Below are 13,965 nucleotides of genomic sequence, written 5' to 3'. Positions count from 1 at the left end.
TAAACCTGAAGGTCCCATTCGTTTATAATGCAAGTAGCATAGGATAGATATGTCCTCTGTAAATTTATCTAGTCCTGTTTCCAAGCCATCCTAAGGGCCTACCCAGATGATAAGCCATCCATGCTATTAGCGATTATGTGAATGGCTGTTTTTCCGTTGAAGACATGAGAGCCTTACTGTGGGTGGGAAGGAGCCTTTAACCCCAGCTTGTAGCAGGTGAGGGGGCAAAGCCTGAAGCCCAATACCCTCAACGCCAGGTTTCCATCTGGATTGAGTCCCGCACCTGGAGTTTCCTTTTAAAAAGACATTCATCCACACAATTGCTAATCATGTTAATAGCATCTTGCGTAGTCTGGCCTTGAGCCAGGCACCACCACCACCTCTTCTGGCAGCAAATTCCATAAGTTAATTGTGCATTACGTGGAGTGATTTCTTTCTTTTTTTCTTTTTTGTCCTGAAGCTCTTGCCTGCCCTTTAGAAAGAACTTATCCTTTAATAAACCAACTGTGGCTGATCATTCGGCATTGTGCTCTGGCCAACTTTTGAGAAAAACATGGCACAACTGCCCAGTACTAATTGAACTGTTACTGGGTTGCCTTCTCTCTCTCTCTCTCTCTCTCTCTCTCCCTCTCCCTCTCCCTCTCCCTCTCCCTCTCCCTCTCCCCCCCCCCTTCTCTCTCTCTCTCTCCCTCCCTCCCTCCCTCCCTCTCTGCATGACAGGAAACAGGAATACAGAGCTCAGATGCTAAAAGTGAGGGCCCAAATAGATATGGTATTAAATGTGTCTTTGCGTTTAATATGCACTTTTTATGTTAAGGACTGGGGAGACCACAACAGGTAGGGAGAGGAGGTTTTGCACTATCCTCTTCTGTTGTGGTCCTAATAAATATTGCTTTTTAGTTGGTGGTGATTGCATTGGGAGGAAATATTTCCTTCAAAACCAGGTTATTAAGCCACTTTTTGAAACTGATTTAACAGTTCTGAAGCTGTTAATCAGAGTATCCTGGTTTGGACAAAATGAGAAAGTGTAGTTAATAGTAGACTTCCTGGGTGGTTTGCCGGATTGTACAATGAAAGGAGCAAAGAGGCTCTTTCCTATCTCGGTTTATTAAACCAAGCTATGGTCATCCAAATGTGGTCATTATCCACTCCTTCTAAGTAATACAGTAGTTATCCTTCTACAGATTATGCCATCTACACAAATGTAGTTTATCTAAAGCAAAGCATCATTTTTTCTAGCTTCAGGGCCAAATTAAAGTTGATACTCAGAGAACCATAATTGTTCCTACTTTTTTGTTTGTTGTTTATGTTCAAAGCATTTGTCAGGGTGGGACTGGTCAAGGGGAGAAGCAGCACTGTGAAGGGGGGTGTCTAATTTTACCCCCCCTTTTGGGGTCTAAATTGCTGCCCTGAAGCTATTTGAACAACGGGGGGAAACATGTTTGGTGCCTGTAGGTTCTCCCCAACATGGCAAATAGCAGCTTCAAGAACAATTTAGAACAGTGTAGTATGTAAATATAATCCACTGATACATATTTCTTTATGAATTCTGGTGGAAGGATGTTCCTGCATATGCTCAGTAAGAGAGCTGAAGCAAGGAGCAGCCAACATTGTCAACAGTTAGCCTATAGCACCGCATGCAGTTTGGATGATGGCTGGCTGTCTCCTCTCTAATAAAGCCACAAACGCTTAATAACTTTAACCTCTGAGTTTCAGTTTCTTCACTGGGGAAAATTGAGCTCACAAGTGATGTGCTTCTTAAAGAAGAGCTAGAAAGGTATCACCTTCTGATTTTGAAGATTTGTGACAACGCTTGTGCCACTGGGTGTGATTAAGGAAGCCTGCAGCTCATATGCCTCACCAATGCTGCTGCATCATAAGAAATGGACTCATTAAAATGGTGGTGGACTGTAGAGAACTCAACAGCATGGCTTGAGAAGACACTTACCCACTGCCTCAGATGGAAGAAACATTTGCTTTGTGGGCAAAAGTGCTTTTCCATGTTGGACCTCAAAGGCAGATATTATCAGATCTCAGTTGGGCAAAGTGATAGCTTTCACCATACCATTTGGAATTGGCTTGGCAGTTGACAAACACTCCTGCTACCATCCAGAGAGTTATGCCAAGTGTCATACATGACATGCATTTCACTGAGACAGTAGCATTCTTGGAAGATTTGATGATTTTTTTTCAGCCACTTGTGAGTAAAATGTGAAAGTTCTGAAATGTTGATTGAAGTTAGCACTTTCAAACAGTAAACGGTTTCAAACATTTATAAAATATTTGGGACATGTTACTTCTAAGGGTGGATTCCACCCAGATAAAAAGAAAACACATGATATCACAGCATGGCCAGTACAAATTATTAAAGAATTGCACAGCTTTATTATTATTATTATTATTATTATTATTATTATTATTATTATTATTTACTGGATACTGCCAGGGGTTTGCAGACCAATATTCCATTTTTGCAAGACCTTTCAATTGCATTCTTGCTGGAGATGGAAAGGGGAAGAAATGGAATGGAGGACAAATACTTGAAGATAGATGGAATGAAAATTTTCAAGATGCTTTAGAAACTTTAAAACTGAGTCTCACTTTTGCACCAGTTCTTGGGTTTGCTGATGGAAAACTTCCATCTGATGCATGACACACTGAACTAGGAGCTGCCCTCTGACAGGTACAGACCAGAAAACCTCAACTCATTGTTTATGCTAGCAGAAGACTGACTTCTACTGAATGCAGCTATCCAGTTCATAAATTAGAATTTCTTGCCTTAATGTGGGCTATTTGTGATAAATTTCTTTGTTTTTTAAATATGGTGCAGAATTTAGATTGATGACAAATAATAGTCTCATGACATATGTGAAGACTGCAAAACTGGATGCAGGTGGGTGGCAGCTTTGTCACTGTACAACTTCAATATTGCCTATAAATCAGAAACGGCAAATATGAGCCAGGAAAGCCACACTAAGGGCCACTAAATGACAAGGAAAATGTAAAACAATAGTGTGTTGCTAGGCAGAGCCCAATAAAGTATTTTAACTGAGAAGACTGTCTGGAATAATGAAATTCGTAAAGCAATAATGCAAACTCATGAAGTGCTGATAGGCTCTCAGACAGATAATTTTAATGAAGAAGCAGTAACATCTAGAAAAACAAGGTTAGTAAAACAAGACGACAGTATAGCACCATCATTTGAGAATCCATCATTTGAAAAACTTGATCCCTCCGATTCTAGACCTATAAATTGGAGGAGCTACAGGGAAGTGACAAATATATTGCCCATGTGATTCATTTCCTGGAAACTGGGTGTAAAACTACTTTAGAGGAAGAAAAAGGAGAAGAGTATGAGACAAGACTACATCTACATGAGTAGCCAATTTTTTTTGTTTCTCCAGGAGTCCTACACAGGAAAGTACAGTTGAGGGGATAGACGACTAAACAGCTGGTAGTTCCTTACACTCAACATGCTAGAGCACCAGAGGGAATTCATAATTAAATAGGCCACAATGGATTTGAAAGAACTGTAGAACTGGCTTGGGACCATTTTTACTAGCCTGGGGTCACTAGAGTGTAGAGGAGAAATGTCAGACCTGTGAGCATTCTAGTAAAAGAAAGGCCAGCGTAGAAAAAGCAGCACAGCTGGTACATATCCAGACTTTTTCTCTACTAGGCTTAATTCAAATAGACAACTTAACTTTGGAGCCAGATTGTGCAGGAATAAGGAATGTATTAGTGGCCAAATGATCAGTTAATGCCCCAAACAGCTGCTAACGTATTGTAGAACATCTTCATCAGTCGCTATGGGTTTCCTAGAAGAAGCCATAGTGATTAAGGTGCTACTTTTGCATCAGAGTTGGGTCAGATCTCAGGAGTGAAGTCACAACTTCTTATTACCCAAATGGACATCCAGTGAAAAGGTGCAGTCATACCTGAATGAACATGTTGGGAACACTAGAGGACCTGAAAAATGTTAAGCGGAGACCATCTTTATTGCCTATTGATTTGTGTTTTGGAGTTAAAGAAAAAGGACAAGGTGTGGTGATGGATCAACAGTACATAAAAGATTTAAGATGAAGACTGTGATACACTTGCTGCCAAACAAGCTGCAAAAAATTAATTGACTAATAACCACTTTGGCATCCCATATGTCATTTCTGGAAGCTGGTGACCCTTAGTTTTAGGTGAAAATAAAAGTTTACTGATCAGCGGGAACCAGTGGTGCATATAATAGTGGAACAATAAGAGGGAGACCTACCTGTTTACAGACTACAAGCACAGATACAGATAGGTAGCCGTGTTGGTCTGCCATAGTCAAAACAAAAACAAAATTCCTTCCAGTAGCACCTTAAAGACCAACTAAGTTAGTTCTTGGTATGAGCTTTCGTGTGCATGCACACTTTTTCAGATACACACATACAGTGTATCTGAAGAAGTGTGCATGCACACGAAAGCTCATACCAAGAACTAACTTAGTTGGTCTTTAAGGTGCTACTGGAAGGAATTTTTTTTTGTTTAGACTACAAGCAGAAACTGTAGAAATGTTGTGGTTTCATTACTGGTTATAAATCTGCAGCCAGTATGCACATGGAGTCAAGTCCAGGTAGCAGTAGAACCAACTGATGAAGCAGCAATTCAAACAGAGGATGAGGAAGAACCACAGACTGAACAAGCAAAATTTCCACCACCCCTTTCATTGGAATTCTCTGGCCCTCCCTAGCAGGAGCAACCAGCATTATGGGCAGTTAGGCTATATTATCTCATTGCAGCTAGGATGCTTGGCTACCTCCTCTCTACAAAGCCCTAAAATCTTAAGAGCAGATTAGTAGTGAGGTCTTCTTTAAAATTTTAAGATGAGTTGTGAAGTTCTCCAAAACTATAAGTACCTTGCCTGCTTATATTCTTTTTCTGTTACAAAGGGCCTGCGAGTTTTGTTTTCCACATTGGGCTATGGCACTTGCAGCCATTTAAAGAAGACTGTTGTTGGAGTTGAGACAAGTGAACAGGAACCATTTCCCCTCTCTTGTCACTAAAACCAAGCAACTGGTACTGATAATGACCAGGTGGGAGCCAGTGTGGTGTAGTGGTTAAGAGCGGTAGTCTTGCAATCTGGGGAACCGGGTTTGAGTCTCCGCTCCTCCACATGCAGCTGCTGGGTGACCTTGGGCTAGTCACACTTCTGTGAAGTCTCTCAGCTCCACTCACCTCACAGAGTGTTTGTTGTGGGGGAGGAAGGGAAAGGAGAATGTGAGCCGCTTTGAGACTCCTTAGGGTAGTGATAAAGCGGGATATCAAATCCAAACTCTTCTTCTTCTGTGGTAATGGGAGGACGGTGCTCAGTTTTATAGCTATGCTTTATTTATGTACATTATATATTTTAACAGAGAATATTGTTATTGTTTGATGTTCAAATATTATAATCTTGTCTCTGTAAGAGTCCTTTATTGTGAGTCCCTCAAGAGACCCCGAATAGCAAAATTGTTAAAACACCTTTTCCCCAATATGATTCAAGCTTCTCTGTCTGCTTTGAACTAAAAGAAGAAGAAAGTGTTTGTGTAAGATCTGATCACTGTTCTTTCAGCATTTCATCCAGTTCTATCCTCATTGTCTGCATTTTGTAGTGGGTTTTTGTGGTGTCAAATATTACTATATGAATGGTGAGCACATCCATTTCTTTATAGTTATTTCTGAGGTGAGCTTTCATAATTTGACCATTTATAATTTTCCCATTTTTCTTCATGAAATGCAGATTTGACTCCTCCTAATGTAGGTACTGTATTTAGTATTTTTCTTTAGCCTGTAAATGTATTTATCTTGAGATGATTGATTTTGTTCCCTTCCTGCTATGACTGCTTCCCCCTCCTAATTATCCTCCTGCACTGGTCATATAACCTATTTTTCTTTTTAATATGCCGTTACAATTGAGAGAAAAATATTAATTAATTCATATATAAATGCAAGGTTGAAGGCTGTTTTCATACATAACAGGGCTGTTTTAGGAGCCGTGACTTGGAGTCTCACAAATAAGGACTGAAGGAGAGTCAAGACTTTAGACACACAAATAGGGACAGTTTCATCCTCTGGAACAATACAGTGTCTCTTTTTTCTCTCAGCTGGCTCGAATTCTAATTTCATGAATACTCTTTTAGAAATACAGTAAAATGATACAGATTTGAGTTCCTCTGGTCCAGAGCTATATTCTGGGTATGTCTTTATGTCCTGTGTAAATGCCATCGTCTTCCAAGGCATTAGGATTCTACTGCAACTTCTCTCTGTTGTTAAAAACACACACACACACACAAACACACACACAATCTTCTTCCACCAGGCATTTAATGATATAGAAGTGTGACGTTACTGGTATTTGCATTGAGAAGGAGCAGTTGTAGCAGTGCTATATTTTATATTGTTTTATTATTTTAGAGATTGCATTATCTTGTTTGTAACCCACCTCGTCATCACATTGTGATGATGGGCATGATAAAAACAAATACAACTGTGAATAGGACCAATTGACTGAAGGGAAAATAGTCTGCCTTACTGGTGGCGAGACTGTTTAGCATCCAGTAGTGTTTCTCCCACACTGCTTAGACACTGGGGCCTTTCATGCATCAAGCTATTGCTCTAGTGTTTTAGATTTTGTATTGGTGATGGGTAAACAAGGATTTTTGCTGTCACAGAGAAACAAGAGCTGGCAATTATGCCCGAAGATTCTTATTTCTCTTTCCACAGAAAGATTGTGGGATGTGTTGTTACTGACTAGCCTTTGATAAATTAAATTGTACCTAGCATTGTGCCACTGAGAGAGGGGAGAGAGAGAGAGAGGTGTGTGTGCCATATTGTTCAGTGACTCATGCCCTCTCTTCTTTATTCTATTGGCATAATGCTACTGCATAATATTTTAGTCACACAAAGAGAAGTGCCATAGGGCATGTTGGCTCTATATATGGTGCTCCAGCTCAGTTTTTGTTTTCTATTATTTGTCCCTTCCATTACATAAAATTCAGTCTGTGTCTCCAGAAGGTATATTCTGAACAATGAAAAGGGGGGGGGGGGAGAGAGGTAATGGAAAGCTGGCCAGTTTTCAAAAAGGTGAAAAGCTTAAGAATTCTTAGGTTCCTTTTTAACGAATAATCCTGTTTAGAGTGGCATATTAAATACAGTGTGCTATTCTTAGTTCCTCGGTTCCTTTTAATCAGAAGTACGTTCTTTCAACTTGCACGCTATTGCTGCTATTGGTCTAGAGTGGATTTTTCTGGCATTGTTCAGCATGCAGTTTTTAAATTCTTACTTTGAGTGAAGTTCTACATATTTCCTTTCTTATGCTTTCAGTAGTATGCTTTCCTGGGAGCGTTTGTTAGTTGTCTGTGAAATGTTCAAAATATATTTGAGTTAGAGATTGGGTTTTTTTTAAAATATATCAAGCATATCAGTATAGCTCATTTCAATCATTGATCCCAAAATACATTGTAGTCCAAATTTTAAAATCACAAGGTTTTCTCAAGTAAGCATGTAATGTTTCTCAATTTGAGCAGAAACAGCCTTGAGGAAAGAATTGTATAAGGTTGCCACATAAGGCAATTTATATTTTTTGGCTCACTGTTCAAAACGTGAAATTCGTTAAAATATGTTGAAATTAGGTAGCATTGTTTAAATATTTAATTTCTACGCATCACATATTGAATTAGGCTGCAATCCTTTACCTACTTACCTTGGAAAAGCCCCATTGAACTCAGTGGGACTTAGATAAGTAGCCATGTGTAGGATGTCACTGTGTTTTTTTTTAAAAAGTAATAATTAAGATTATATACAGTGGCACAGTATAATATTTATATAGGCTGGATCCTAATGAGCACAAATGAAAGAGAAGGGCAGAGTAATACACAATAAAGAGGAAAATAGTTGCTATGTCTACACACGTAGCAAAATGTGATAAGAATACAGAAAAGATAGGATTGGCTGTAGTAGTATTTTAGGAACAGGGGGATGCACTAGTAGTATTTTAGGCAACAGGGGGATGCACTAATGTTCACCCTTGTAAAAAGATCACTCTGCAATAAAAACTGCACATCAGTGAGACAGATTGTTGACCAGATCATTCCCTATAATACTAGTTTTATATCTTCAGGGAGTTCTTCATATAGGGATCCCTTGCCTGCAGTTTGAAGTGGTACGTTCTGTGTTTTCCCACCTTGGGTCTTAACCATCTCATTCCATCCTGATTCTAATTAGATGCAGGTCACAGATAGCCCCCTTGAGAAATACTAATCTGCATAGATGCCATACATCATTCTAAAGCACATGACTCTCCCCAAAGCATCCTGGGAACTGTACTTCGTTGAGGGTGCAGGGAATTGTAACTTGGAACAGTGTGTGTGTGTGTGTGTGTGTGTGTGTGAGAGAGAGAGAGAGAGAGAGAGAGAGAGAGAAAGAGAGAAGCTACAGTCCCCAGAATTCTTTGTGGGAAGTCATGTGCTTTAAATTGGTTTTAAATGCATGGTGCATACACAGCCAAAATCAGACACTTTTGATCAAAACAGTAAGGACAGTTTAATTCTAGGGAAATCAAACACCACATAATTTCATCTACAACAGAATTCCCAAAGTTAATCTGCCCTAAATGTATGTCATATAAACAGAGTTATAACTTGAACGTGAAAATGGTGTTGATCAACTTACATGCATAATATTGTAGCAATTTCAGTGTGGCATAGTGAATTAAGTAGGGGTCTTGGACTTGGAAGACCAAGGTTCAAATGCCCCCTCAGTGTACTCCCTCAGTGTACTTATTAGGCAGCAATGCATTAGGTAGCCTGTATCTCTGCTACAGATGCGGGTGGCGCTGTGGGTTAAACCACAGACCCTACGGCTTGCCGATCAGAAGGTTCGAATCCCCGCGACGGGGTGAGCTCGCGTTGCTTGGTCCCTGCTCCTGCCAACCTAGCAGTTCGAAAGCACGTCAGAGTGCAAGTAGATAAATAGGTACCGCTCCAGCAGGAAGGTAAACGGCATTTCTGTGCGCTTCTCTGGTTTGCCAGAAGTGGCTTAGTCATGCTGGCCACATGACCCGGAAGCTGTATGCCGGTTCCCTCAGCCAGTAAAACGAGATGAGCGCCGCAACCCCAGAGTTGTCCGTGACTGGACCTAACGGTCAGGGGTCCCTTTACCTTTTATCTCTGATAAACTCAAATTACGCTTGCAGAGTAGGAAATACTGTTTTCCCCCTATATACTTTCCAAAATTCTGTGGACTAGTGTTGGTATACAAATATGTTAAGTACTTTTAATTTGGTTTTATGATTTTAAGTTCTTGCACTCCTCACCAACTACATCTCTCAGACAGTAGAGGTTTTCACTCTTTGGTAGTACTTCCCACCCAGACCTGGTGTCATGGGAAATTACTATTTTTTAATAGAAAGAGGAAACACCTCTTCTGCTTTGTGATGCCTGTTCCATTTGTACCCAGAGCTTTTAAAAGCCAGATCAGAAGAGATTATTTCTCAGGAAAAGATACATTGCTTTTATATTCTTTCAGAGTAATGGCACATATAAAATGTGTTATCTAAGAAATTTTGTACCCTTTGCCATAGGAGAAAGTAAGGAAGAAAGAACATTCCGAAACTGGATGAATTCTTTGGGTGTAACTCCTTACATTAACCATTTGTACAGGTAATATTTTTATTCTTGACTGGCCATTTAACTGATCCATGGTGTAACCCTCACTGGAAAATATTGTAATTGATAGGACTTAGTTTTGCTTGGATCAATGATAACACAGTACTGTTTTTCTGATCATTAGAGATGATAGGCTGGTATAGCTCAGTTGGTGGAGCCTTAGACTCTTAATTTCAGAGTTGTGGGTTTGAGCCTTACAAAAGATTCCTGCATTGTAGGGGATTAGACTAGATGACCCCCCTGGTCCCTTCCAACTCTGCAATTCTATGATTCTATTCTTTCTATGATTCAGAACTGGGACTGCCAGATTCAGAACGGGACTGCCTCTTCTGGTATGCCCCGCGGAGGACCTTAAGGTCCATAAATAGCAACACTCTAGAGGTCACAGGCCCTGAGGAAGTCAGATTAGCCTCAACCAGGGCCAGGGCCTTTTCGACACTGGCTCTGGCCTGGTAGAACGCTCTGTCTGATGAGACCAGGGCCCTGCGGGATCTGATATCTTTCCATAGGGCCTGTAAGACAGAGTTGTTCCGCCTGGCCTTTGGCTTGGAATCAGCCTGATCCCCTCCCCCTCTTTCCTTTTCCTTCTGTGATGGAACCCCTATTTTGGGACCTCCCTGGCTTTTTTCTGGCCCACATAGGACCAGTCTGGATAGTTGGCCTTGGTGAAGATTTGACGTTGTCTCCCCACAAACAGTTTTTGATCTGGGCTTCCACTGAAATGAGGCTGCATTTTAAGTTGCATTTTAATCCTGTTTTTAAGTTGTATTTTAATCAATTGTTTTTATACCTGATGTTAGCCGCCATGAGCCTGGTCTTGGCCAGGAAGGGCAGGGTATAAATAAAATTTATTATTATTATAGAGAGAGAGATTTAGATATAGATATATATTTTCTCAGTGACTGTGATAATGAGTAAATAAGTAAGTAAATAATTTAGGAGGAAAAGAGAGGATTACCAAGCAATGAAAGCCTCATAAACTTACTTGGATACACTACGGACTGCATTCAGGAACATATAATTTATTTGTGTAAATATATATGTTTTCTCTCTCTCCCTACACTGACCAGTGACCTTGCTGATGCTTTAGTAATCTTCCAGCTCTATGAGATGATTCGTGTACCTGTACAATGGAACCACGTCAACAAACCACCGTATCCTGCACTTGGGGGTAACATGAAAAAGGTTTGTAAAAGTGTCTGTTTTGGAAACCACAGTGGCTCCTCAGCCATTTGCTTAAACCGCATTATCATGAATGGTGTTGGTGTCCCTGAATTATTCACCCTTGCTTAAGGTAGCGTATTAATACAGTTACAACTCTTGAAATAAGTTTCTTGGTGTGGCCCTTAGACTGGACCTCAGCAAATGCCTCACTTGGGATGAAGCATGCATGTCACAGAGGCATACATGCCTACAGAAAATGCAGTTTTCACCTACGGTACTGAATGATCTTACAAGCCTCGAGGCACTGAGCGATATAACCATTATAAATGGCCAACACAGATCAGTCGAATGCAACAGAATTCAGAGCTGTTTCACAAGCAGGGAGCCAGAACTAAAAGTATATGCAGAGCAGGTCACTCAAGCGGCTGAGCTTAGCTGCTGAACACGTGTCAAGTTGCACACACATGCAGGGTATTATTAAGAAATAATGGAATGTTGAGATTGTCCTTGCCATTAATATCAATCAGTGAATCCGTGGCAGAAAACTCAGAACACATGTAGGGCAGTTCACCCAAGAAAAGTGAACCACATCACAGACCACACAGTTCAAGTTTCACACATGCATGTTTATTTAGAAAACAGGTTGAAAACCTCAAGGCTTCTATTAAAGCCAGGAACAATGAATGCATCTATAGCAGAGAACTCAAAACACATGTAAGGCAGATATAATGCAAAACAGATTATGCAAGAAAGTGAAACCAAACCACTGTCTACAAGTCTAGTAAAAAAAGTCCCTCATATGGTAGGTGAGCATACATATGAAGCATACGAAACTCAGTCACCTGCACAGAACAGGATACAGACATTCTCAACATACAAACAAAGCCAGAGTAGAAGCATTCTTGTACAGTTATTGATACAACTACAGGAAAACAGCACTCTGTGGCCTCTATAGTCATTGGAAGTAGGCATGTTAGGGCCATCTGTGTCATGAACCACCCTGTGATCTTCTCTTCAGATGAAAGGTAGTATACAAATTTAATAAATAATAATCTGATATGGAAGGCAAATGGACAGGTTGTACATAGTGGGGACATGCTTTCCTTACCTGAAGGCAACTGCCTCTAATCGTTCCTGCAACTTCATCTGAAGATCACTAAACCAAATGGGAACTTGGAAGAAAATGTTAGCCAGTGAGGCCAAGTCTAGAACTCCTTTCCAAGTTCACTCAGTTATCCCCAGGGATTGGCGGTGAGGTGTTTCAAGCCATGACCCACATATCCATAGGGAGGGGGCAGCTGTGAACTCTGCTTGTTGATGGGCCATGAGGAGAGTATCAAGTGGTGACTCACCATGGTTGCAGGTACCAGCATAATGGGTGCCATTTAACACTTCAAAAGTGGAGTATCTGAAACCAGCGTGGGTGCATGCTTAGTGCAAGATGGTTCTAGTCCTGCAGAACAGGACGACCATCTGGATAGCCCACTTGACATTCCTTTAGGTGACACTGCTGAAGGTGATATTGTGACCTCTGAGGCATGTGCTTTGCCTGCGGAAGGAGGGCTGCCCATAAATGTGACATCTCAAGGCAGGTCCTTGACTTTGCCAGTATAAGGGACTGTGTCCTTTGAGAAAGGGTTCTGGTAATTGCATCCTAAGTGGTGGACCAAGTACTGGTGACCTCTGGTGCCACTACTTTAGCTGATCTGGATGTTGTTCTTTTTGTTGAGCTTAGATCTGTGTTTACTTATTATTGTTTACAGATGGCTAGATAATGTTCTTAGGAAAGGGAGGTGTGTTGTACAGTTCCGTTAAGAAAAAAAGGTTGGAAATGCTTGCCAGCACAGGTGAGAGTATTAAATTAGCCAAATTGTATTTGCCTAGTAGTCCTTCACTAGGAGTGTATGCCTAGGTTTTCTGTGCCTTGATTCATATTAATAAAAGCTAATACTTTGAGAAGATTTGGATGAAGTTTGTCTAACCGCATGCCTAAGCAGCAAGCATGACACCATACATATGTTTATTAAACACATTCATCTGCTGGTATAGGGTGCTCTTGCTGCACTGGTGTTGTGGTTGGTTTGCTCCAGTTAAAATATTTTGATAAACGATAGTTCCAAACATGGGCGTAGTCAACTGCCTCCCCCAAATCAAGTAAATAAATAAAATTACTTAACTGGCTAATTGCATTGCAGATAACTCGGCACTGCTGCCCCAATATAAAGCCAGCCCCCCCCAACCGAATAAATCCTGGCAACGCCCATGGTTCCAAATAGTTTCTGACCTTGATTTGTAATTTCTTTTAGATTGAAAATTGTAACTACGCAGTGGAACTGGGGAAGTCAAAGGCCAGATTCTCATTGGTTGGGATTGGTGGACAGGACCTTAATGAAGGCAACCCAACACTGACATTGGCACTGGTGTGGCAGTTAATGAGAAGGTGAGGATGTATTATAGCTCACAAAACCAAAATGTTTTCAAAACCAATGTATGTTCTTCATTTGTTTGCAAGCACTCTGCAGCTTTATTTGTAAAGTCAGATAAATTATTTTCAGGTGTTTGTCTTGTCAGAAAATTATTAGGTACAGTTTAGGAACTTGACTTTATCCAGTCTGGAATATATGCACAAGTCATACGCTGCAGAATTAGGAATCACAGCATAAAACTATTTAGCAACAAAATTCAGTAAACAACTGGAGAAACTTGGAGCAGAGAGCAGGCAGGAGAAGAATGAAGCTCCTCAACTCATACCACAGCCCTTGTGTATGAAATTACCGCCCACCATGCACAAACAGACATACCATTAAGCCCTTGAGGGTGATCTATAAGATGCTTCCCAATGTGACTAGCGGCAGTAGTGCCTGCCCTGCGTCTGATTCTCTCTCATGTTTCCTCTTTGTTTGGCTCTATCTGCCCCAAAGCAGTTGGGCTGTATTGTGCTTCACTTGGCTTATGCTGAAGTCCCTGCCCTGTACTGCCTGGGGAGCGGGTGGCGCTGTGGTCTAAATCACTGAGCCTCTTGGCTTTGCTGATCGGAAGGTTGGCGGTTTGAATCCATATGATGGGGTGAGCTCCCATTGCTCTGTCCCAGCCTTTGCCAAGCTAGCAGTTCAAAAGCATA

General features: G+C 40.9%; 1 protein-coding gene across 1 annotated transcript in view; it reads left to right on the top strand.

Moving 5' to 3' along the window:
• Nucleotides 1-13,965, top strand: part of PLS1 (plastin 1) — a 53,075-nt gene that overhangs the window by 32,635 nt on the left and 6,475 nt on the right. The window contains exons 11-13 of the mRNA XM_028731205.2: nt 9,596-9,674; nt 10,751-10,865; nt 13,151-13,284. Of these exons, the coding sequence (XP_028587038.2) occupies nt 9,596-9,674; nt 10,751-10,865; nt 13,151-13,284 (328 nt within the window). The remainder of the gene's footprint in view (nt 1-9,595; nt 9,675-10,750; nt 10,866-13,150; nt 13,285-13,965) is intronic.

The sequence above is a fragment of the Podarcis muralis genome, chromosome 6 (genome assembly GCF_964188315.1).
Source record: "Podarcis muralis chromosome 6, rPodMur119.hap1.1, whole genome shotgun sequence".
Lineage (NCBI taxonomy): Eukaryota > Metazoa > Chordata > Lepidosauria > Squamata > Lacertidae > Podarcis > Podarcis muralis.
The sequence above is the reverse complement of the archived record's forward strand: the minus strand, read 5'-3'. Positions and strand labels throughout refer to the sequence as shown.